The 23,198-nt window shown below is 49.0% G+C and overlaps 1 protein-coding gene across 1 annotated transcript in view; it reads right to left on the bottom strand.

The window, feature by feature from the left end:
* The window catches only part of COL22A1 (collagen type XXII alpha 1 chain), a 210,104-nt gene that overhangs the window by 15,662 nt on the left and 171,244 nt on the right, over positions 1 to 23,198 (bottom strand). The window contains exons 46-53 of the mRNA XM_055432494.2: positions 22,037 to 22,090; positions 20,041 to 20,094; positions 18,181 to 18,234; positions 13,582 to 13,635; positions 9,958 to 10,011; positions 6,422 to 6,475; positions 1,909 to 1,953; positions 1,144 to 1,197 (exon numbers count right to left, since the gene is read on the bottom strand). Of these exons, the coding sequence (XP_055288469.2) occupies positions 1,144 to 1,197; positions 1,909 to 1,953; positions 6,422 to 6,475; positions 9,958 to 10,011; positions 13,582 to 13,635; positions 18,181 to 18,234; positions 20,041 to 20,094; positions 22,037 to 22,090 (423 nt within the window). The remainder of the gene's footprint in view (positions 1 to 1,143; positions 1,198 to 1,908; positions 1,954 to 6,421; positions 6,476 to 9,957; positions 10,012 to 13,581; positions 13,636 to 18,180; positions 18,235 to 20,040; positions 20,095 to 22,036; positions 22,091 to 23,198) is intronic.

The raw sequence follows: 23,198 nt of genomic DNA, 5'->3' as shown, positions 1-23,198 counted from the left end.
CTTGTTGACTTAATTTACTCGTGCAGACCTGGCCCACCCGGACCTATGGCGATCTCGGGGGCTCCACCTGGAGCCAAGAGACGTGACAGGGAGGAGAAACTTCCTGGGCGTCCCATCTCTGAGTCGCTGGGCAGTCACCTGTGGCCACTCCTGCCTCAGTCTCCACAGCAAGAAAAACGCCATTGGAAGGTCTACAGAAACTTCCAGGGTGCCAAGCAGTGGGGACTCGCCACCGCCTCCCACATGGTCTTCCCGGCAGACTCCTAACCAGGGTATAAATCTCCTCATATTATAAATGAAAAAGACAGAAGCTTGGCCATACTCCTACACAAATTAGACTGTACAACACCCTTAAAAATGGGGGTTTTACATGAAAAGAGGGAGCTAAGTGGGATGGAAGCAGGCATTTGAACCATGAACGGGCCTCCGGAGCCTGTCCTCGCTGCACCCTGAGCTGCTGGGCGAGCCAAACCCTCCACACCCTGCCCAGGGGGCTGCCCTCACACCCTCCACTGTAAACTGGAGCGAGAGGGGTCAGCGAGCCCAGGATTCTCAATCTGCCTTTCAGCACTGAGAGGCACCCTTGAGGGACAGGGCAGGGGAGAGGCCTCGCTCCAGTCAACGCAGCTGCCCTGCTTTGATCTACCTGCAGGGCCCCCACGTGCCAGATGGGTGGGTTTGTGGAATGGATCCCACTGCTAAGGAAGAGCACAAGAGCTAGAGCCTTTCCAGCTCCAGCTCATGACCACAGATCAACAGAGATGACAACGTACATCAAGAGCCAGGGTTGGGGGGACACATCACCAGGGGTTAAAGCCAGGTCCTGAAGGGTGCCAGGGGCTGGGAACGGGGCCACCTGGGACCTCAGGACCGCGAGCTGGTGCTCCTGACCAAGCACCCACATCTGGGAGGCTGAGCCATGTCCACAAACGTCAGACGGCCCTGCCAGGAGGGCTCAGGCGGCCCGCGGTGCCGGCAGGCAGGCGAGACGTCACCCAGAGATTCCCAGGATTCTCCTGTGACTCCCTCCACCGTGGTACCCACTCCCCTGCCCGGGTTCTAAGCGTCTACTGGTCCTGGTCTAAACCATCTACACCCCTCCCCCCACAGGCCCAGCCAGGCCCCGCCGGACATCACACTCACGTCTTTCCCTGGTGACCCTTCCCGGCCGGGGGGCCCCGTGGCGCCGGGCTCTCCCTAGGAGAAGCAGAAACACAACAGCTGCTGTTAGGGAGAGAAATGCGGAACGCCAGTGTCCCAGCCGCTGTGCCTGGGAGCACGGGCGGAGGAAGACCAGGAGGACCGCCCACCCGAAAGCATCCCCACCCCAGGTCCTGGCCCCCAAGTGGGGTCTGCAGTGCCCCCAAGGCCAGCCGCGAGCCCTGTGAGCTGCAGGGAATCACCAGCTGCCGGATCAGGCAAACCGCTGGGGTTCCGTCTCCCCACGCGCCAACCTGCTGGCCTCTTGCTGCACCTCGGCTACCTGTACAGAGCAGCGGGCCTCACCCGGGGGACCCCCCCCCCAAGGGATCCCTCTGTTTGGGGCACTCGGAAGAGACAGAGGAAGGTGGAGCACAGGAAGACAGGGCCAAGGGTTTCCTAGCTGGGATAAGCTGCAGGTGTCCACACACGAGCTCTGGGACCTCAGGAAAACCACCCCCATCCTCTGGCCGGCAGTGACCGCACCTGACTCCAGGCGGACCTGGTCAAACTGGTTGGACATCAGTGTGAGGCCCCCAGGAGAAACGTCTAGAAACACTTAACCGGGGAGGGACGATGCTTCTAATGGCTGCCACTGTCCTCTCTTGGGACACAGCTCTGCCCGTCCCTCCAGGGCCCAGAAGCCTTGTGTCTAGAAGTGCCCCCTCGGGTGCATGGGGACCGCCTGACGGCGACATGTCCACTTACCCGGGGGCCAGGCGGGCCAGAGTCGCCTGTGTGTCCCTTGAAGCCCTAGAAGAAAAAGGACGACGTTATCCCACCAGGGAGCAGGCTGGTAACGCCGGACCAGGTGGACTCCAGGGGGTGGAGGGGAGCAGGAGGAGGCAGCCAGCCCCTGCCGGATATGTGCAGGGGGTCTTCTCGACCCAGGGATTGAACCTGGGTCTCCTGCATTGCAGGCAGACTCTTTACCATCTGAGACCCCAGGGAAGCCCTTATCTCCTTTAATCTCCTGTTTTCAAGAGCAAGTGAAGGCCCTTCTGGGGAGAATACCAGCCCTCAGGCTCAGCCATTAGATAAGAGCTCTGACCTGCAGGCCCCGCCATTGTGTAGTTGTGGCTGTCATCCTGGAAATGTGTTCTATGTCTGCCCCTCCCCACTTGAGGGACAAGGATGGTGGCCTCTGGAAGGAGGCCGTGAGGGTCACTCCCCAGGCTGTGGGGCAGTGCAGTACAAAGAGGAGCTCGAGACTCCGGGAAGAGCCGGGGAGAGGAAGACGCACTCCCTCGGATTTGACTCCAGATTCAACCCTGTGAGCTCAGAGAAGTCAGCTGACCGCCTGGAGTTCTAACACCACCATCTAAGGAATGAGGATAATAAAAATACCCACCTGGCAGAGTTCTGCAGGACTGATCGGCAGAAAGGGGTGTCCTATGCTAGTAAGTGTGATGGAGCAAGGCTGCCTTTGGAGCCAGGTTAGAAAACGAACCTGGTCTGGTGCCCGCTCTCTAGCTATGGGCCGTGGGAGCTTTACTTCTCTTTCCTGGAATTCACTGTCTGTATCTATAAGTGACAGGGAATCTACTTCTGCAGGGCCGCTGTTCAGGATTGAGAAAGAGGTAAACAGTGCTCTCCACTGTTCAAAACAGGCCAGTCCCCTTTCCATGGGTCCTGGGATCTTCTTCCAAGACACTCGAGTCCCAGATCCAGCCATGCTCAGAGCCAGGGACCCTGGTTGTTCTCCTCCCAGTAATCATGGAGAAAAGCATCAAGTAAAGGAAGCCACACACAACATACCTGACACGTGGCTGGTAAATTCCTATGGCATTCACAACCACACTGCAGAAGCGGGAAATGCCCTGATGCCCATTTCATAGGAGAAGAAACAGGTTCAGAAAGGTCCCCTGATCCAGGCCACAGAGTTATTAAATGGCAAAGCGGAAGCTGAGCCCAGGTCTGTCCATCTTAACGCTTCAGTTCAGTTCAGTTCAGTTCAGTGGCTCAGTCATGTCCGACTCCCCGCGACCCCATAAATCACAGAACACCAGGCCTCCCTGTCCATCACCAATTCCCGGAGTTCACTCAAATTCATGTCCACAGAGTCGGTGATGCCATCCAGCCATCTCAATCTCTGTCGTCCCCTTCTCCTCCCGCCCCCAACCTTTCCCAGCATCAGAGTCTTTTCCAGTGAGTCAACTCATTGCATGAGGTGGCCAAAGTATTGCAGTTTAAGCTTCAGCATCAGTTCTTCCAATGAACACCCAGGATTGATCTCCTTTAGAATGGACTGGTTGGATCTCCTTGCAGTCCAAGGGACTCTCAAGAGTCTTCTCCAGCACCATAGTTTAAAAGCATCAATTCTTCGGCGATCAGCTTTCTTCACAGTCCAACTCTCACATCCATACATGACCACGGGAAAAACCATAGCCTTGACTAGACGGACCTTTGTTGGCAAAGTAATGTCTCTGCTTTTTAATATGCTATCTAGGTTGGTCATAACTTTCCTTCCAAGGAGTAAGCGTCTTTTAATTTCATGGCTGCAATCAGCATCTGCAGTGATTTTGGAGCCCCAAAAAATAAAGTCTGACACTGTTTCCACTGTTTTTCCATCTATTTCCCATGAAGTGATGGGACCAGATGCCATGATCTTTGTTTTCTGAATGTTGAGCTTCAAGCCAACCTTTTCATTCTCCTCTTTCACTTTCATCAAGAGGCTTTTGAGTTCCTCTTCACTTTCTGCCATAAGGGTAGTATCATCTGCATATCTGAGGTTACTGATATTTCTCCCAGCAATCTTGATTCCAGCTTGTGCTTCTTCCAGCCCAGCGTTCCTCATGATGTACTCTGCATACAGGTTAAATAAGCAAGGTGACAATATACAGCCTTGACGTACTCCTTTTCCTATTTGGAACCAGTCTGTTGTTCCATGTCCAGTTCTGACTGTTGCTTCCTGACCTGCATACAGGTTTCTCAAGAGGCAGGTCAGGTGGTCTGGTATTCCCATCTCTTTCAGAATTTTCCACATTTTATTGTGATCCACACAGTCAAAGGCTTTGGCATAGTCAATGAAGCAGAAATAGATGTTTTTCTGGAACTCTCTTGCTGTCTCCATGATCCAGCGGATGTTGGCAATTTGATCTCTGGTGCCTCTGCCTTTTCTAAAACCTGCTTGAACATCTGGGAGTTCACGGTTCACATATTGCTGAAGCCTGACTTGGAGAATTTTGAGCATGACTTTACTAGCATGGGAGATGAGTGCAACTGTGCGGTAGTTTGAGCATTCTTTGGCATTGCCTTTCTTTGGGATTGGAATGAAGACTGCCCTTTTCCAGTCCTGTGGCCACTGCTGAGTTTTCCAAATTTGCTGGCATATTGAGTGTAGCACTTTCACAGCATCATCTTTCAAGATTTGAAATAGCTCAACTGGAATTCCATCACCTCCACTGGCTTTGTTCGTAGTGATGCTTTCTAAGGCCCACTTGACTTCACATTCCAAGATGCCTGGCTCTAGGTCAGTGATCACGTTATCGTGACTATCTTGGTCGTGAAGTTCTTTTTTGTACAGTTCTTCTGTGTATTCTTGCCACCTCTTCTTAATATCTTCTGCTTCTCTAGGCCCATACCATTTCTGTCCTTTATTGAGCCCATCTTTGCATGAAATGTTCCCTTGGAATCTCTAATTTTCTTGAAGAGATCTCTTGTTTTTCCTAGTCTGTTGTTTTCCTCTATTTGTTTGCATTGATCACTGAGGAAGGCTTTCTTATCTCTCCTTGCTTTTCTTTGGAACTCTGCATTCAGATGCTTATATCTTTCCTTTTCTCCTTTGCTTTTCGGTTCTCTTCTAGCCAGCCAGAGGAGTGGGTGTTTCATCACCTGCCTGGGTCTCTAATCTCTATCCCTGCACTGAAGCAGGACTCCTTACAATTCTCAGTTGAGAGATGGCCCTTGCCCCATCACAGTTCTCAACAAATGGATATTCTTGGTTGAAAAAAACAAAGAAACAAACACACCAAGAAACCCCTCCCTCCAATAATAAACCAGTGGTGGTGGTGGTGGTAGTTCAGTCTGAGCTGTGTCCAACTCTTTGGGGCCCCATGGACTGTAGCCGGCTGGCTCCTCTGTTCACGGGAATCTCCAGGCAAGAATACTGGATTGGGTTGCCATTTCCTTCTCCACCAATAAGCCAGTAAAAACCTTAAAAAAAATCACTAATTCTGTGTTTTAATCCTCCAAAGAGGTGATATTCTGCAGTCTTTGGTTTCTTCTCCTGGTGCAATCAGGTGAAAAGCAGGGCAATTTTGGAAAAAGGAAAGTACTTTTTTGTGTTTTATCTCCTTATTGAATACTAGCCAGGTGAGTTATTGATTTTATTTTTTTTTAACAGAGAAGCAAATTAAGGAAGGAGAACTAGCATTTTCTTCTCTTACTTCTTGCAATCTTATATCTGGCAAAATTATATCTAGATAATTGGATTTTAAGATTTTCATTAAAAATCACATTTTCCCAAAAGAAAATCTAAGGAACTGTGTAAACAACTTTGAAATTATAAAGAAGTAAAGCATTTAGCAAAAAAAAGAAACAGCCCAAGAACCCTAAAATACACAGAGTTCATTTTTGTAGAAGAGATATCTTTGTTTATGTATATAATAAATAGCTCAACAGCTAGATACAGATTTAAATATCTAAATGATAGATACAGATTTAGACACATAAATGCTGGATTTCATACACAGAGGACTGAGACTCATACCAGACTATTAACAGAGCGTTACTTCCACGTTGTAGAATTATGTTAACTCAAGTTTCTTCTCCATAACATTGCTTTTCTTATTCTTTTTATGACCATCATCATTTGTTATCGTTATGCAGTGAAAATGAGTTACACTTCTAATTGGAAAAAATATTTTAGCTGTGGAAAGGTTTCAGAATGTAAATTAAGACTCATTTCTAGGGTCTGTCATCCAGAGAAAGCCTATTAAAAATGTAATAAATAGGATAAGAACAAAGGAAACTTAGAGTAGCCACATTGTGACAGTGGTTGCCAGGGGGGAAATAAATTTCATAGCAATGGCATGGGAAGTGACTGGATTTACTGCATATAAGTACCAATGTCTTGGAAGGGAGGGACTTCTGGAATCCATGGCTGGGTGGTCTCAGAGAACCCGACCCACAGTGTCACAGGCAACTGGGTGGTGGCTTTATTCTATGGGGATGACAGTACACACACACACACACACACTCTCTCACACTAAGCACTTACAGGGGGACCGCGGGCACCCTCTGGTCCTGGTATACCCGGATCTCCTGTTTTGCCCTGAGGATAAAGAAGAAAAGAAAAATCTGAGGACAGTATTTTCAGGATCTTCCTATTCTTGGTTGCCCAGGCTTCACATGACATTTCCACCAGCCAGTCTCTGCACCTGCCAACCCTACCCCCCAGCACCATGGTCCATTTCAGCCCATACAGAACAGCATGGTGTAGTCCAGCCTACTAGACTCTTGGTTTTCCTGGGACGGTGCTGGTTACACAAGGTTCATCTCTGAGACACCCATTCATGGTTGCCCCTATTTAATTCTCTGGATTGTTCTGGTGTGGATAAGAAATTAGGTAGACACCCAAGCCAGAAGTAGCTTTATATCACTCACAAAATCACCGCAAGGCAGCTACTAACAACTGCATCTTACAGAAGGGGACACTGAGGCTCAAAGTTAGTTTCATTGAGTTAATAAACAGCAGAGCCAGACTGAATCCCAGCGACACCCGAAAGGATGCTCTCCTCACCCCAGCACCAGTGCCGGTGACGGGTGGGCCTGCAACTGACTCATCCTGATCCCATCCTATCTCCTAACTCTACGCAAGTAACTGGGACATTCTGCTATTCAAGAGTCTTCCTTACCAGCAGTCTTGTATGGCCCTGGATAGAACAGAGCAATAAACACAGGCCAGTGGGTGCTGAAGTCCAGATAAAAGTGCTGAGGGTGGGAGAGGGTTGGGGGAGCAGGGAAAGTGGGTGAAAGCCCACGGGTGGTTGATGGGGAGACGGGCACAGGAGGGCACACCTACCCCCAAATCCTCCCTCATTTCCACAGCTGATCAACCTTGAGGATCAGATGGGGTCCAAGAGTGGGCACAGGAGAGGCAGAAGAGCATCCGTGGATTTAGAGGGAGAATTACAGGGAGAGGAGGGCGGGACACCAAGCTCTGATTTTTAAGTCAATTTCTTCTCTGTCCCAGCTCCTCCAAGTCTAGCCGTGTGGTCTTGGGGGTTATCCCCTCCCCTGGATCTGTTTCTCAGCTGTACACTCAGGACCATCTCTCCTCCATAGGGCCTGTTGACGGAGGGGATATGGGCCGAGCCTGGCCCCGGCCCCACAGTCAAGTGGGACGCCCAGCACTGGCCCCAGCTGTAGCAGGAAATGGGCGGCCGCCAGCCACTGCCAAGGGTGCTCTATGCACCAGCACAGCCAGTGCTTCACACAGTGGTGCCACTAAGTCCTCACTGCGATCCATGAAGGAGACACTTCTTCCTCCCCCAGACAACACTCCATGGCACGGAGAGGCCAAGGGACCTGCTCAGGGTCAAACAGCTGGGGTTATAACGCAGCTAATCTGGCTCCAGAGTCTCCGAACTTCATCCCACGCTGTAATTCATGCTCAAATGTCTCCTATTAAAAATAATGCAATGGGCAACTCTTAACAGCTGCCTGTCTACTCATCTGCGTATCTACCCACCCGTCTCTCCACTGTGCTCCTCCGTGTCCCCAGCGCACAGGAATTTAAAGGACCAGGTCAAAGGGGAAAGCAACCAGCCACCACCTGCAGTCAATGCTGCAGTTTCTGGACCCCAACCCTGGGCTCCCCTTGAGGGGCTCCTGTCACTCTGTCAAGCCTCTGCTCAGGGAGAGGGCAGTGCGCAGACCCTGAGGGTACAGAAGGCCCAAGAACACAGGAGTCCAGGCCCCCTGGAGCTATACTCCATTCAAGCAGCTGAAGGTGATGGTAAACACCCCAGCTTTCTGTCCTTCGGCAACGGTGGGAGCGGGCAGGCGGGTGTGCTGCTCACCCGCTCTCAGCTGGTCTCCGGGGGCGGACCCCGCATGCCCGCTGGACCGTACACTCACCGGCCGCCAGCAGCTGTCCTCTCCTGGTCCCACCTCCTTACTCGGTGCCTGCCCCTGCGGTCTGCTCCCCATGCCTGACCCCGTGCCACATCCTGGGCTCCCGGTCTGCTCGGAGGACACCTCTGACGCCACCCATCCTCTGCCAGTTTCCTCCCAAGCAGCTCAGAGTGATAAATGTCAGGACGGCCACCCCGAAACCCCAGAAGGAGCTGCCTGGTGAGCTCTGGACTGCCTGCTGTGGGGGGCCATGGGGGGGAGTTGCTGAGCACCCTCTGCTCCCAGCAGAGCCGGCCCTGTCTCCCGTGGACGGACTCGGCCAGTGGTGACCCAGAGCAGACCTGGCCTCCTATCCGTCCACGCCCAGCGCCTGGCACAAACCTTGCTGTATGAAGACCGAGGGCCTCACGCAGGTATCCTGTGCTGTCACTGACAGCCTCTCGGGATAGTGCGTGGTGCGTATGTGCTTAGCCACTCAGTCGTGTCCGACTTCTTGCTCCTCTTGGGACTGGAGCCCGCTAGGCTCCTCTGTCCGTAGGATTCCGCAGGCAAGAATCCTGGGGTGGGTTGCCATTTCCTCCTCCAGGGGATCTTCCCGACCCAGGGATCGGCCCCCATCTCCCATACCTCCTGCATTGCCACTTCCTGCAAACAAGCTGCTGGCCTGCTCTGTGGTATTGAAGGCTGGGGTCAGCCTTCAGGGTGTGGGTCCTGACTGCTTCCTTTACCATCTGGGTGGCCTCAGCCAGGCTACTTAACCTCTCTGTCCTCAGTTTTCTCATCTGGACCAATAACGATACCCACACCCCACAGGGGTTTTCTGGGGGTTACACTGCAAAATGTAATGGCGCACACGGTACCCCAGCCCTTGGTGTGCCCGCAGCAGACATTTATCCTTCTCTCTCCCTGGCCAGGTCCTCAGCCTGGCTACCTGCCCCTTGCCCACTGGGGCTGCTCTGCTGGGCATCAGCCTTCAGCAGCTCAGATGAGCTTTGCACTCTGCTCACTGCCCTGGGCTCTCTTTTCTCCTCTCAGCAATGAATTCTGCTTTCAGCATCTGGTGAAGAGTAAAAAGTGATAATGAAGATGCTTCTGGGGAGTCACATAAGACACAGAATGAATCATAATAGTTATGATCAGACAAATCAACTGGAACACAAACCTCACTGTAGAGATTTTTATGTAATTCCACTTAGCGGCTCTATAGGCTCCACGGTTCTAACCTCACCAGGAGTTAAAACTATGGCAGTTGGGAAAAGTAACTCACTAAATCAATTAACAGTTAAAGAAGCCTGATGCATTTAACCAGTTTCTCCCCTCATCTGATTCTTCAGCAACTCCAGCAAGTGGCTACTATTATTCTCGTTCTGTCTGAAATGAGACTGAAGCCTGGGGTAGGCTCTGACTCACACCAGATCACAAGCCTGCATGGAGTGGAGCCAGCACCCAAAGCCAGCTCCTTTTCCTGGGGGCGGTTGCAATTTTGGCATAAAATATTTTAATTTAATCAATAAACAAAATTAAAAATGGTAATACCCTGCTGGGCTCTGGGGGAAAGAAAATGAAGATGTACACGGAAGAGAACTCTCACTGTGCCTGGGTCCCGGAAGCTCCGGATACAGAGCGGCCGTTTCGGCTGCTCTGATGTGTAAGTGACGAGAAACCAGAGTCCCTTACCGGTTCTCCGGGCGGCCCTGGTTTTCCATCTCTGCCCTCTTTGCCTTCTTCTCCCTGCAAGAGAAATTCAAACCGGTCATCTGGCCACAGACGCCAACAGGGACGGAAGGACAGGCTTTTTTTATCGCCAGGTGTACAGCTACATCCACAGGCGACCAATAGAACTGTCTGTGCTTCCAGGTTTCCTCCCCAGCAGCACCATTCTGACTTGGATCCTCTGTTCGGCAGCGCCTGGCGCACAGCAGAAAAGCAGTACAGTGCACTGGCGTCATTTTTTATGGCTATGGATGAAGAGAAGCCCCTCCTGGACATTCTCTAACTTAGGACACTATACACTCATCTCCAGGCCTCCTGTGTTGATGACAGCAACGAGGGGGTGAGGATGCGGCTTCTGATGAAGGTGACAGGGACCCCGAGGACTCAAGGAACTCCTGGGACTTGAGAGGGGCGCTGAGAATGACAGCCAGGGCCACGTCTGGGCGTAGGAAGGCCACCAATATGTCACCTTTCTTTCTATGAAATCAAGCTACGACTCCCACCTGCTCCCTACCCCTACCAGCCCACCCGCTGCTCTCAATCAAGACACCGTTAGCCTCATGTTTCTCTAAGAGACTATGAGGTTGCAGGACTCTCTGCAGATGAGGACAGTGATACATCACACAGGCTTAGGTTCCAATCCGGGGCTCCCTAGATTGGGCGGGTTCCGGGGAAAGAAAGCAGCAGGCAGCAGGGCTGCGGGAACCAGAGTCACGGCGGGCAAGGTTAGAACAGGCTTGCACCAACAATGCGTATGATCTTGGGTGAATTGCTGACATTCTCAGCTCTGAGCAGCCCCTCTCCTAAACAGAGATGACAAACCTGCCTGGCAGAGTCATGAGGGGGCTCAGAATCAGTGCTGCCACCTGAGATGCTTAACCAACCAGCGACAGCAAACGACACCAGCAGTGAAGCTGCTCCCACGCTGACAGGTATGCAGGAAATCACACAGCGCCCCTCATCAGCGCCTGCAACGTCAGCGCCCGGGCACCGGGGGAAGCACTGCGGACGGTAATTTAAGTTTACTGACCACCCGGGCCACTAGCCAATGCTCCATGTGCATCCGTAACCCGTAACGATCCCACTCCTGGCATAACCATGGTAACACCAGGTAAGCCAGCTGGGCAGGCCCAGAGGCCAGGCCGCATTGGTCCTTTTCTCAATTAAGAGTTTAACTCCAGAAACTGCTTCTCCCCTTGCACGGAGTGGTGGGGCGGAGGGTCAAGAGACCCACGCACAGCAGAGAAAGCCCCTGGAACAGGGTGAGAGCAGCACAGCAAGGAGAGCAGCCGGGGCTGGAGGCTGGAGACCTCGGCGTGAACCGAGGGGTGGGGCTGTGGCGAGGACTACGCAGGTCAACATGTGGAGAGTATGTGCCCACAGCCCGCCCTGCGGTTGGCACCAGGCACACAGAAACCACTATGACTCCTACCGCCCAGGCAGAAGGGAGAGGGAGAGTTTTCTAGATAAGGGTGACCTGTTAGAGGAAGGCAGAGTAACGCAGAGCAGCTGGGAGGAAGGGCCGTGGAGTGAAAATGGATTTTACAGCGACAGAATTGACGAGACAGGAAGAAACGGGGCTCAACTCACGAGGAACCATGGAGGTCAAAATCTTGGCTCCCATCTGCCGATAACCATGAGCTGGTGAGTTTTGCACGGGAAGGGAAGAAGGGAGGCAAGAGGGGAGGAAGGAGGAATTCTTCTCAATCACAGAATCACATCGAAGGTCATTTCTTTCCTCTCCAGTTACCCCAGGACTTTGATGATAAGGGTTTGGCACAAAATTCAAACTGGGATCTTCTCTCCTTACCTTTGGCTGGAATGAAATCAAACATTCCCCAGATGCTCTGACACACAAGGCCACATGGTTGCAGTTTATACCAACAGGAGTTTCACATCCTAGCCTGTTTTTTAAGATCTGGGCACCCTGGACAGGGGACTTAATCTCCGTGGTTGCGTGGCTGCAGTGAGGGCTACTGGCGATGCCCAGGAAATGCCTCCTTGACCAATGGGGGCGTTTATCAGACATTCAAGGAGGAAGGGCCCCACGAAAACCATTCATTCACCCACATATTTATTTCAGTAATATTTTCCATGTGCTCAGCACGTGTGGGGAGCAAAACAGCCTGGTGTCATAGAATCCACAGCCCAGAACATAACCCAGTGACTGCCAGCCACTCTTATTTTATGTCTCCAGACCTAGCTACTAGTAGGTGCCTAATTAGAGTGTGTTGAATAATCAAATCAATTAATAATGGGGGAGGTGGTCATGGATCAAACCATGACATAAAGATGCGATACCACCTGCTGAGACAGACACTTAAGACAAAAGGAAAGAGACTAAGCCTACCCTGGCCTGGGGGCAGAGGGCACTTCTGGGAAGTGATGCCTGGGATGAGATGGGAAAGATCAAAGGCATCGACTAGTGAAGGAGGTGACAAGGGGGCATTCGCGGGGCACACAGACACATGTGCAAAGGCCCTATGGCCTGGATAGGAGACGGTGCAGTGTGTTTAGGAACCCAAAAGAAAGCCAGTACAAGGCCAGCACAGCTGGAACAAAAGGACACGTGGTGGAGGGCGGTGGGCGGGGCCTGTGGCCAGGAGAGGCGCCAGGAGCAGGCATACTCCAGGCGTGGAGCCACGCGAGGACGTATTCTCAATGAGAAGGCAACGGGTGGTGTTCCTGGACCAGCCTCATTACTAACATACTGGAAAGTCTGGCCCTATTGAGAAATATATTGGGTTGGCCAAGAGGTTTGTTCTGGTTTTCCCATAAGATGTTACAGAAAAATCCACATGAACATTTTGGCCAACCCAATATCAAACTGAAAAGTCCAGAACTGCAAGCTTTCCGGGTGCCTCAGGTGGTAAGGAATCTGCCTGCAATGCGGGAGATCAGGGTTCAATCCCTGGGTTGGGAAGATCCCCTGGAGAAGGGAATGGCAACCCACTTCAGCATTCTTGTCTGGAGAATCTCATGGACAGAGGAGCCTGGCAGGCTACAGTCCATGGGGTCACAGAGAGTCGGATACGACTGAGTGTACAATTTTGCAGTATGTTTCAAGAATCTTAGATATTATTACACTCTGACCAGTACACTTACACTCTGACAAGTAGACTTCACTTTTGGGCACCATCCTACACAAGTAAGGAAAGTGCTATGCATATAAAATAATCTACTGTAGATTTTTAAAATAGTTATAAAGTTTATCAGGGAATGAAGAATAATCATATAATTTTGATACATTTATTGGGTAGAGTGTATGTAAAATTTATGAGCATTTAATACCAGTGTGGAAAATAGAAAATGGTTATATTATCACAAACCATTATCAGAGTTACGTGTGTGTGTGCTGTGTGTGTATAGAGAGAGAGATGAAAATTTTATTTACATAAGTAAGCAACAACAAATATATACATACAGAAAGAATGAGATTAGGACTGACTTTGCTTAGTGATTTTTTTTCCTAATTTTCTATTGTACCAAAAAGTCCCCTAGTAAACATGCTTTAACAATGGTGAAATATCATTTTCTTGGCATATTTTTGTAGCAGAGAAACTCGATTTAAAATAAAAAGCCACTTACTGGGATGCCGGGTAATCCAGATGGGCCTTGGGGACCAGGAGGACCTTCTTTCCCCTAAAAGATCCAAAACACAGAACACCATTAAATTTCTTGGGCTGGCTTTTCTGGAGGTGAGTGATCTCACACAGAATCGCCTTCGTGGTCTGGAGGGAGTCCTTATCCTCCTTGTTCCTTTCCAGGAGCTGCTTCTCTGCAGGGCAGGGAGGTGCCCTGGGCAGGGCAGACTCACACAGCTGGTGTGCAGACTGCGACTCACTTTGGCCTTATTACATAGACTCAGGGGGAATTAGGGCTTGGAAGGCACAGTGGGAAGAGGCATAGAGGTCCAAGAGACCTGGGTCCAGATCCAGCTCTGCACTCTGTCCCCAAACTGCCCGCATCTCAGGAGCCTGCCTCACAGCACAGACACAGCACCTGCAGGGCTTCTGCACACAGGACACAGGACAAAAAAAGAACTGACCGGGGATACACACAACAGATAGTTCTGTTACTGCCGCCCTCTGATCCCGAGGTTCCCCAGCTTTTTACCATCCATGGTGGCATTTAGTATCCCTTTTGCTCTACGAAATTGACTTTGAAGGATTGTGTTTACCAAGCTGCCTTAATTAATACTTCCTTTCCATGTTAGTCACCAAAAACACACACCACAGTCAACCAGATGGGGTCATCAGTGTTACCATTTTTACCCCAGTGGGCTTATTTATATCACCCTGTGTCTCTACCATGAGTATTTTAGAAGTCCTGATAACTTCTGAATCTCCTCTTGTTGCTTTCCCTTTGCAGTAAGACACTGGCGTCAGGTTTTACACTCTAATCCACATTCCACATTTGGAATTGACAACAACTTTAAACATCTCTGTAAACTTATGTTGCATGATATTTGAGATTATCCAGAGACACTGTCACTTACACCAATGTAAAATAATCACAAAGCAAACAAAAAAATGTCATCCCCTCCCTGCATCACAACACCTGCAAACACATTAACAAATAAAGTGGGTTTTTTTTGTCAACTTGGGCCAAATATTCAATCACATTAGGTATTTTTAAACAGCAATAACAGAGCTTCCCAGATACCTCCTTGGATGCTTATTATTCCAGAGATCCTACTATGTAAACACTAGGAATCTAGGACAAGAGTCAGCAAGCTCTGGCTCTCAGCCTGTTTGCACAAAGTTTTATCAGGACACAATCTCACCCATTAGTTTACACATTGTCGGTGGCAGATTTCACCTTCTTATGGCAGAACTGAGTATCTGCACCAGAGACCATGTGGCCCACAAGACTAAAACATTCACTGTTCAGGGTCTTTTTGCTCCAATCAGATGAGTTGAAGACTCAATAAGGAGTCAGTGTGGTTGTTCCTAAGCCTGTTTTCATGACTTGTTGCATGCCATAGAAATTATGCAATTTAATTTTTCATTAGATTACCCAATTAAATTTAGATGGGAAGAAGAAAAACCATGATCGTTTTATGCAAATTAAGATGTTGAAAATACTTGATAAAGGTGAGACACTCACTGTCTAAACAGATAGCTGATAGCTGTACCATCAGAAGATAGCTATAAAAGATTAGCAAAAAATCCTAACAAACTAGGATCCTATATTCAAACTGCTTCACGGGTGTTTTACATATTCAAACTACGTTTTAAAAAAACAACAAAGAGTAAATGGATGGATGTTCTTTCTACAACATAATGACAAGAGACTCTATTCAATGGAACAGAAATAAAAATGAGGGCCTTCCCTCTATGTCAAAAAAATTGGCAAGTGGTTTATATGTTTTAATTCAAAATGCAATAGGAATGTTTTAGATTTCTCTCCCCATGTAAATTCTTTGTTTAATTTTATTTGTTTTTTAACTACAATACTCATTGCTTGTGCCAAGAAAACTTCAGCTGTTTTGTGGTTTGATGTTTATGTTGAAATATGAGGACAGTGGACAGCTTCAAGCAAAGGCGTAACTTGCAAGGACAGAATCAATGTCTTATTTAATGCCATTTAATTCCTAGGAATGCGAGGATTTACATCTGGGCCCCAAATCTTATTTTCCTCGGGCAAACAATAAGTTTTTATCTGGGCAATCTTTTTCTGTCTGAGAATCAATAAAAAGCTGCCCGCAGTATGGTTCATACTTTATTCAGCCTGGAACATCTAGGTGGGCTGCTTCTAAAGTATCAGCCAGATGATAATAGTAAAAAGAACCACGTGGCTCTTATTTTTCAATCTTGGCATCCCCCTGCCCCTAACTCACCATCCCACACAGCGGGTCAGCGTGGAGTTAACAGAAAGAACGCCAAAATGCGAATTTTCAAACTGACTTCACTCCTAACGTGGATATTAATTTTCTGTATGACCTTGGATGAGTGACCTCACCCTGTCTGCTGTGTCTCCTCATCTGAGGAGGAGGAGTTCTCCTGGCTGACCCCTAAAGTGTTCCTGGCACCAGAGTCCAGAGATACCAGGGTAGGGTTGACCTCAGTTCAGTTCAGTCACTCAGTCGTGTCCGACTCTTTGCGACCCCATGAATCACAGCACGCCAGGCCTCCCTGTCCATCACCAACTCCCGGAGTTCACTCAAACTCATGTTCATCGAGTCGGTGATGCCATCCAGCCATCTCATTCTCTGTCGTCCCCGTCTCCTCCCACCCCCAATCCCTCCTAGCATCAGACTCTTTTCCAGTGAGTCAACTCATCACATGAGGTGACCAAAGTATTGGAGTTTCAGCTTAGCATCAGTCCTTCCAATGAACACCCAGGATTGAGCTCCTTTAGAATGGACTGGTTGGATCTCCTTGCAGTCCAAGGGACTCTCAAGAGTCTTCTCCAGCACCACAGTTCAAAAGCATCAATTCTTCAGCGATCAGCTTTCTTCACAGTCCAACTCTCACATCCATACGTGACCACTGGAAAAACCATAGCCTTGACTAGACGGACCTTTGTTGGCAAAGTAATGTCTCTGCTTTTTAATATGCTATCTAGGTTGGTCATAACTTTCCTTCCAAGGAGTAAGCGTCTTTTAATTTCCTGGCTGCAATCACCATCTGCAGTGATTTTGGAGCCCAAAAAAATAAAGTCTGACACTGTTTCCACTGTTTCCCCATCTATTTCCCATGAAGTGATGGGACCAGATGCCATGATCTTCGTTTTCTGAATGTTGAGCTTCAAGCCAACCTTTTCACTCTCCTCTTTCACTTTCATCAAGAGGCTTTTGAGTTCCTCTTCACTTTCTGCCATAAGGGTGGTGTCATCTGCATATCTGAGGTTATTGAGATTTCTTCCGGCAATCTTGATTCCAGTTGGTGCTTCTTCCAGCCCAGCGTTCCTCATGATGTATTCTGCATATAAGTGAAATAAGCAGGGTGACAATATACAACCTTGACGTACTCCTTTTCCTATTTGGAACCAGTTTGTTGTTCCATGTGCAGTTTTAACTGTTGCTTCCTGACCTGCATACAGGTTTCTCAAAAGGCAGGTCAGGTGGTCTGGTATTCCCATCTCTTTCAGAATGTTCCACAGTTTATTGGGATCCACACAGTCAAAGGCTTTGGCATAGTCAATGAAGCAGAAATAGATGGTTTTCTGGAACTCTCTTGCTTTCTCCATGATCCAGCAAATGTTGGCTATTTGATCTCTGGTTCCTCTGCCTTTTCTAAAACCTGCTTGAACATCTGGGAGTTCACGGTTCACATATTGCTGAAGCCTGGCTTGGAGAATTTTGAGCATGACTTTACTAGCGTGTGAGATGAGCAATAGTCCTACCTGGAACACGACCCTGAAATTTCCATAGAGTGGGGTCTGCACCTGGCCCTGACACTTCCTCACTGCGTGCCCCTGAAATGGTAGCTGCATTTCTCTGATGCCCACTTTCCTTATCTATAAAGTAGAGACAATGATTCCTATTGATAAAAAGCCATCAGATGAGATAAGAGGTTTTAGGGGACTATAAATCCCTTTAAGAGACTATGCATGTAGTGACTACAAACACAATGCCTGCTAAAGTGATATTCATCTTTGCTTCATGGTGCTGAAGCCAAGAATGGTCCCACAGCTTCATGCAATGAATTTAACGCTGGTTTCTGAGATAAAAGTCTTGGGTTCCAACCAAATCGACCTGTGCGTTTTTAGGATCCTAACCTGCAACTTCCGTTTTCACTCTTAACCTCACTCTCATTTCACTCAGGGCTTTCTGAAGAGCTGGGTAACAGTGGCTACTCCTGCCTGACATGCCGCTCATACCACAGGCTCAGGACGGAGCAGCTCCAGGCTTTCTAGTCCCCTGCACCTGTTCCAAGTGGAAACCGCACCACAAAGGACTAGAGACAAGGGGCTAAACCTTGAGCCAGTGTGAACTGGTCGTAAACTGAATTTTGGAACAGCCAATGGCCAGGTCATTTCATCCAAACCTTTCGTTTACAGGTTAGGTAACCAGGGTTCTAACAGAAAGCAAGTCCTCCTGTGGTCGACTAGTAGTCAATCGACCCTTGGAACGTGGGCCATGGGAGTCAGGGAGGACCAGGGCAGGGCTGGCAAACACCTGAGGTTCTGGGAAGTTCCAAACACATGCTGAAGGCAGATCCTGTCCACTGAGGAACTTACTGGGGGTCCTTGGATTCCTGGTGGTCCAGCAGCTCCCGCTATTCCGTCTGCTCCCTAAGGAAAGTAAACCAGAAAGCCAGTTGGTTGTGTATCTTAACAGAGGTCATCAGTACCTCTTTTTGGGGCATGAGGAAATGCACAGAACTGGCACCTTATGCCCCTTCGCAGCTGCCTGAACTGCGAGTATTTCAGAGGTGCTCTGCCTCTCCCATCAGACTGCGATGGCCTCTGTGAACACAAAGATGCTGGGAAGACAGCAGGAGAGGCCAAAGCACTCACTGGCCAGTTATCCATAGGCAAGAGGAATAAATAGCCTCCCTTCAGAGAGGACATTTTCAGCTAATATCAGGGAACATTTTGGGACACAAGGCAAGAAATATACAATGGGATGCATAATATCTTCCAGGAGCTAAAGAAGATGACTGCCTGTACCAATCCAAGGATGAAGAAATGCAAGGGAGGCGGCATTCCACACAGGTGAGGAAGTGGTGTGAAGTGAGCCCCAGACACTCTTCTGCCCCAGGGTTCCTGGACACGCTGGTCCCTCTGCCTGTAGTTGAAACCTCCACATGTCAGAGCTCAGATCCCGCCCTCCTCATCACAGCTCAGGCATCAGGCCCTCAGTGAGATATTTCCTAACTACCAGATTCAAAACTGCAAGTCCCTGCTCCTCACCACCCTTTTTCTGTTTATATTTTCTCCAGCCTTTATGTCCACCTGACCTCCTAGTGTTTATCACTGTGTTTATTGGGAACTAAAACGGTGCCTTGGAGATAGTAGACACTCAACAGTTCTTCAATAAATCAATGAATGAGGAGCCGGGCTGGCTGGGTGATAAAGACAGAGGCTCTTTAGATTAGTGAATGAGGAGCAGGGCTGGCTGGGTGATAAAAGCAGAGGCTCTTTAGATTAACGAATGCATTGCTGCTTACTCGCTCTGAGGGGATGGTGTAAGACCCCTGAGCTGTCCTCGTCCATAGAAGGTGGGCAGTGACACTGCCCAAGGCACAGGGCAGTGAGGAGTCAGTGAGGCAATGTCTCACAATGTGCCTAGCACAGAATCGAGGGTACCACTTAGGAGAGCACCCTCTCAGAGCCAGACTTCCTGGGGCCATGTCCCAGCTCCCCACTGAGAGCTGTATGGCCCCAGCGAAGTTATTTTATTTCTCTGCCATCTCAGTTCCCTTGTAAAATGGAGAAAAAGAAAAAGATAGCACTCATTTAGTTTGAGTAAGGTATACATACAAAGAGTTAACCCGTACCAGGCACATATTAAGGGACCCCTGTAGAGGGTTTTCTGTTATCATAGGTCTTATGACAATGGTCTTTTCCTGTGCCTGTCTGGTGGCCAACCCAGAGCAGGAACGCTGCAGGGAGTAACTAAACATGGGTAACCAATAAGCAGGCCCTCGCGGTGCCTTATCTACACCTTTCAGCAGTCTTTATTCAGTCGCTTCACACACCTTTGTTGGGTGCCTATATTGGCCCAGGTGCGGGCAAAGTTTCAGGAATACAGAAGCAGCCACACCATGATTCATTCACAAACGGGGCGCTTTTTATGACAGCGGTTGCCTCTCAAATGTCCCTTCTCCCTTCAGTCCAACGCCTTTTCCCATGACCTATACTATTGCTATCTTGATCAGTTTTTCTTTTTGCTGACCGTCAGATGTCACCAAATCCAGTGACACAGGCAAATAGAGTGTAAAGAAATTTCCTACATGAAATTATACATTTTGAAATAACCAGATTTTCACGAAACTAAATGACAGCAACCTAATCAATTCCCTACAAGGTTGTTCACAAATATGGCCACCGCAGTGTGTACCAACGGCAAGGCCGGAAGAGGAAGTAATCACTTACTGGTGGTCCAGGGTCCCCCGGGGGGCCCATGAAGCCAGGAACTCCTGGATGACCCTAGAAAAACACAAAACAATTATTTTAAATGACTCCCCAAAGGCTTTTTACTTTGTGCAACTACAGATTTCAGATACCAAGCCAGAAGCCATCTCCTAACTCAGATAACAATTCTGGATATATATGTGCGTGTGTGTGTGTACATAAATCTACATATTTATATCAAAAGGTAGCTGAGGGAATGTCTAGCAATCTACCCTGGAACTGGATTTGCTTCAAAATAATATGAGGAAGAAGTATACAGATGAAACCAAGAGTGGCCATAGAGCTGGAAGACGCTGTGACCAGGTGAGAAGTCCACGGGGGTGCTTTTTATTATACTCTCTTATTTTCTTAATGGGGTTTCCCCAGTGGCTCAGTGAGAAAAGAATCCACCTGAAAAAGAATCTGCCTGCAATACAGGAGACACAGGAGATGCGGGTTTGACCCCTGAGTTGGGAAGATCCCCTGGAGGAAGCAATGGCAACCCACTCCAATATTCTCACCTGAAAAATCCCATGGACAGAGCAGCCTGGCAGGCTACATGTAGTCCACAGGGTTACAAAAAGTCCGAGATGACTGAGAGACTAAACACGTTTTAAAAAATATGTATTTATTTCCTCGGCTGCTCTGTGTCTCAGTTATGACACGTGGGACCCTCAGCTGTGGCGTGTAGGGTCCAGCTCCCCAGCCAGGGATGGAACCCAGGTCCCCATGTTGGGAGCGTGGAGTCCCAGCCAGTTGGCTACCAGGGAAGTCTCTACACTCTTTATCTTGATGTGTTTGAAGTATCCCATAAGAAAAACTTAAAAGCAGGTAAATGCATACACACAATTTATACCCACAATGGAAAGAGCTCACTTAACTGAATTATGGCATCTCTGAGACTATTACAATTATTTTAATAAAGAGAGTCATGTCCCTGTGTAGAAGGGAGGCTATGTGTATTACAGAATGAGCTAAACCGGTTATGGTGCAAAGAATAGCACCTCAGCGTTCATGCAGTACAGCAAAGTTATCAAACCAAGCCAACCGCCATGAAAGAAACGGCTTCCCTGCCCTCCGCCTTCACCTCCTTCCACAGGAAAACGCAAGCTGCAATGTTTGGTCTAGAGAGCACTGCTGTTGAAAACTATTAAGAGTAATCCAAACGGTTTGTTTTTCAGGACAGATATCTTTGCTGAGTATATCATCCAGATCTTGAATGCAGCGCTCATCTCCCCGCCCCTCGGGTCTCTGCCCCCAAGCCTCACCTGTCGCTGAGGGTCTGTGGGGTCAGGGATTTGCCCACCACTCAACCTGAACCTCAGAGCCTGGGGTGGGGCCTGGTATGGAGCGGGGTTACCGTGAAGAGATGGATGGAAGACTTAGAAGGAAAGGCAGGGGCATGTGGAGACAGGACAGGAGAAGGAAAGGGGGGAAAGGGTGGCAGAAGCAAAGCACAAGCAGAACAGTCGGTTTAAATGCAGAAAGGCTGCTGTAGCTCTGGCTGGGCGATGAATGGGAGACAGTGTTCAGATCCGCAGGAAGAGCATCACATCGTTATGGGGACCATTTTACGAGGCGTTTGGAGAAGTGGTCCAGCAGGGATGGATAGGCTCTCACAGGGGAGAGTCATATGACAGAAGCCGGGGGCGGGCAGGAGGAAAGAACGCAGCATTGTGCATTCGGTAAAGAATGACTACTGTCTCAGGGAGTGAGAAGCACTAAAGGGAAGGGAGCACAAAATGTTAAAATATATATTGAAGAAAAAAGAAAAAGGTAGGCTCCTCAGAGAATTGGGAAAGGGGAGTGTAACAATGAACCAAGATGGAAACTATGAAATCCTGATTTTAAAAAAAAATCCTACCGAAGACAAAGAAGAGACAAGAAAAGATTTCTGAAATGGTGGAGTGAAAATTACTTAGGAGAAAACAGTGCTGCTTCTTCAGGGTGAACAGTTTATTATAAAATATGTTCTTACCTGATCACCTTTCTGTCCAGTCTCACCATCTGCACCATGTTCTCCTTTACTTCCCTTAGGAGAAAAAAAAAAAAGAAAATCACAGAAAATCTTGCTAGAGCTTCTTTTCAAAAGAAAAATTTTGTGTTGCATTCATATTCACTCATTCTTCATCCGTTTCTTATCAGGTTTGTGCTGGGGGCCCAAATAGGTACATGACCTTGAGCAGGTCATTTGAAGTTCAAGCTGTGGGGCTTTTATAATCTACAAAATGAAGAGAATAATGATTGCCCACCCTATGAAATGTTAGGAGAATAAAATCAAATAATACATGGGAAATACTTAGCATGGAGCTCAAAATATAGTACGAGCTATAATTATTTTTACTATTCTGCACTGGAATCCTGATTGTGTCATTTACTAATTGTGTGTCATTGGTCAAGGTGTTTCAACTCTTCTGTTTCCTACTGAAAATGTGAGAATGGTAACAGCAGACTCTTTGTCATGGGGTGGCTGTGAGTGGAATGACTCAAAATCTACAGAGTGCCTAGACCAGTGGTGGGCTCAGAGCTCCCTGTCGCCAGTCTCACTGCATTCCCACCAGGGCCACTATCACCGCCACCATTGCCACCACCGTCACCACCGCTGCTGCTGTCCCTGGCATCAGCGCCACAACCCCTGCCCTCTCCTCGCCCCATCCGTCGGCACCTGACGGTCGGCACCGTTCGCGGCACCCCCACCACCGTGGCGGTCGTCGGTCTCCCCCCCCACTGCCACTGTCATCTCCTTCTTCCTTCTCATCGTCGTCACCATGTGCAGCACCAGCGCCGCCTCATCATCCTCACTGTCGTCACCACCATCACCACACCACTCGACCAGCACCTCTAACCCCTCCTCCTCCACATCGCCGTCGTCTTCATCATCACGGTCATCAAGACACAGCACTCAGTTCAGTTCGGTCCAGTCGCTCAGTCGTGTCCGACTCTCCGCGACCCCATGAACCACAGCACGCCGGGTCTCCCTGTCCATCACCAACTCCCGGAGTTCACTCAAACTCACGCCCATCGAGTCGGTGATGCCATCCAGCCATCTCATTCTCCGTCGTCCCCGTCTCCTCCCGCCCCCAATCCCTCCTAGCATCAGACTTTTCCAGACACAGCATACAGCCTACCAAAAATATAGT

This window comes from Moschus berezovskii, chromosome 16, assembly GCF_049115385.1.
Source record: "Moschus berezovskii isolate FMDL1 chromosome 16, NW_MosBer_1.0, whole genome shotgun sequence".
NCBI lineage: Eukaryota > Metazoa > Chordata > Mammalia > Artiodactyla > Moschidae > Moschus > Moschus berezovskii.
This window is presented reverse-complemented; position numbering and strand designations above follow the sequence as displayed.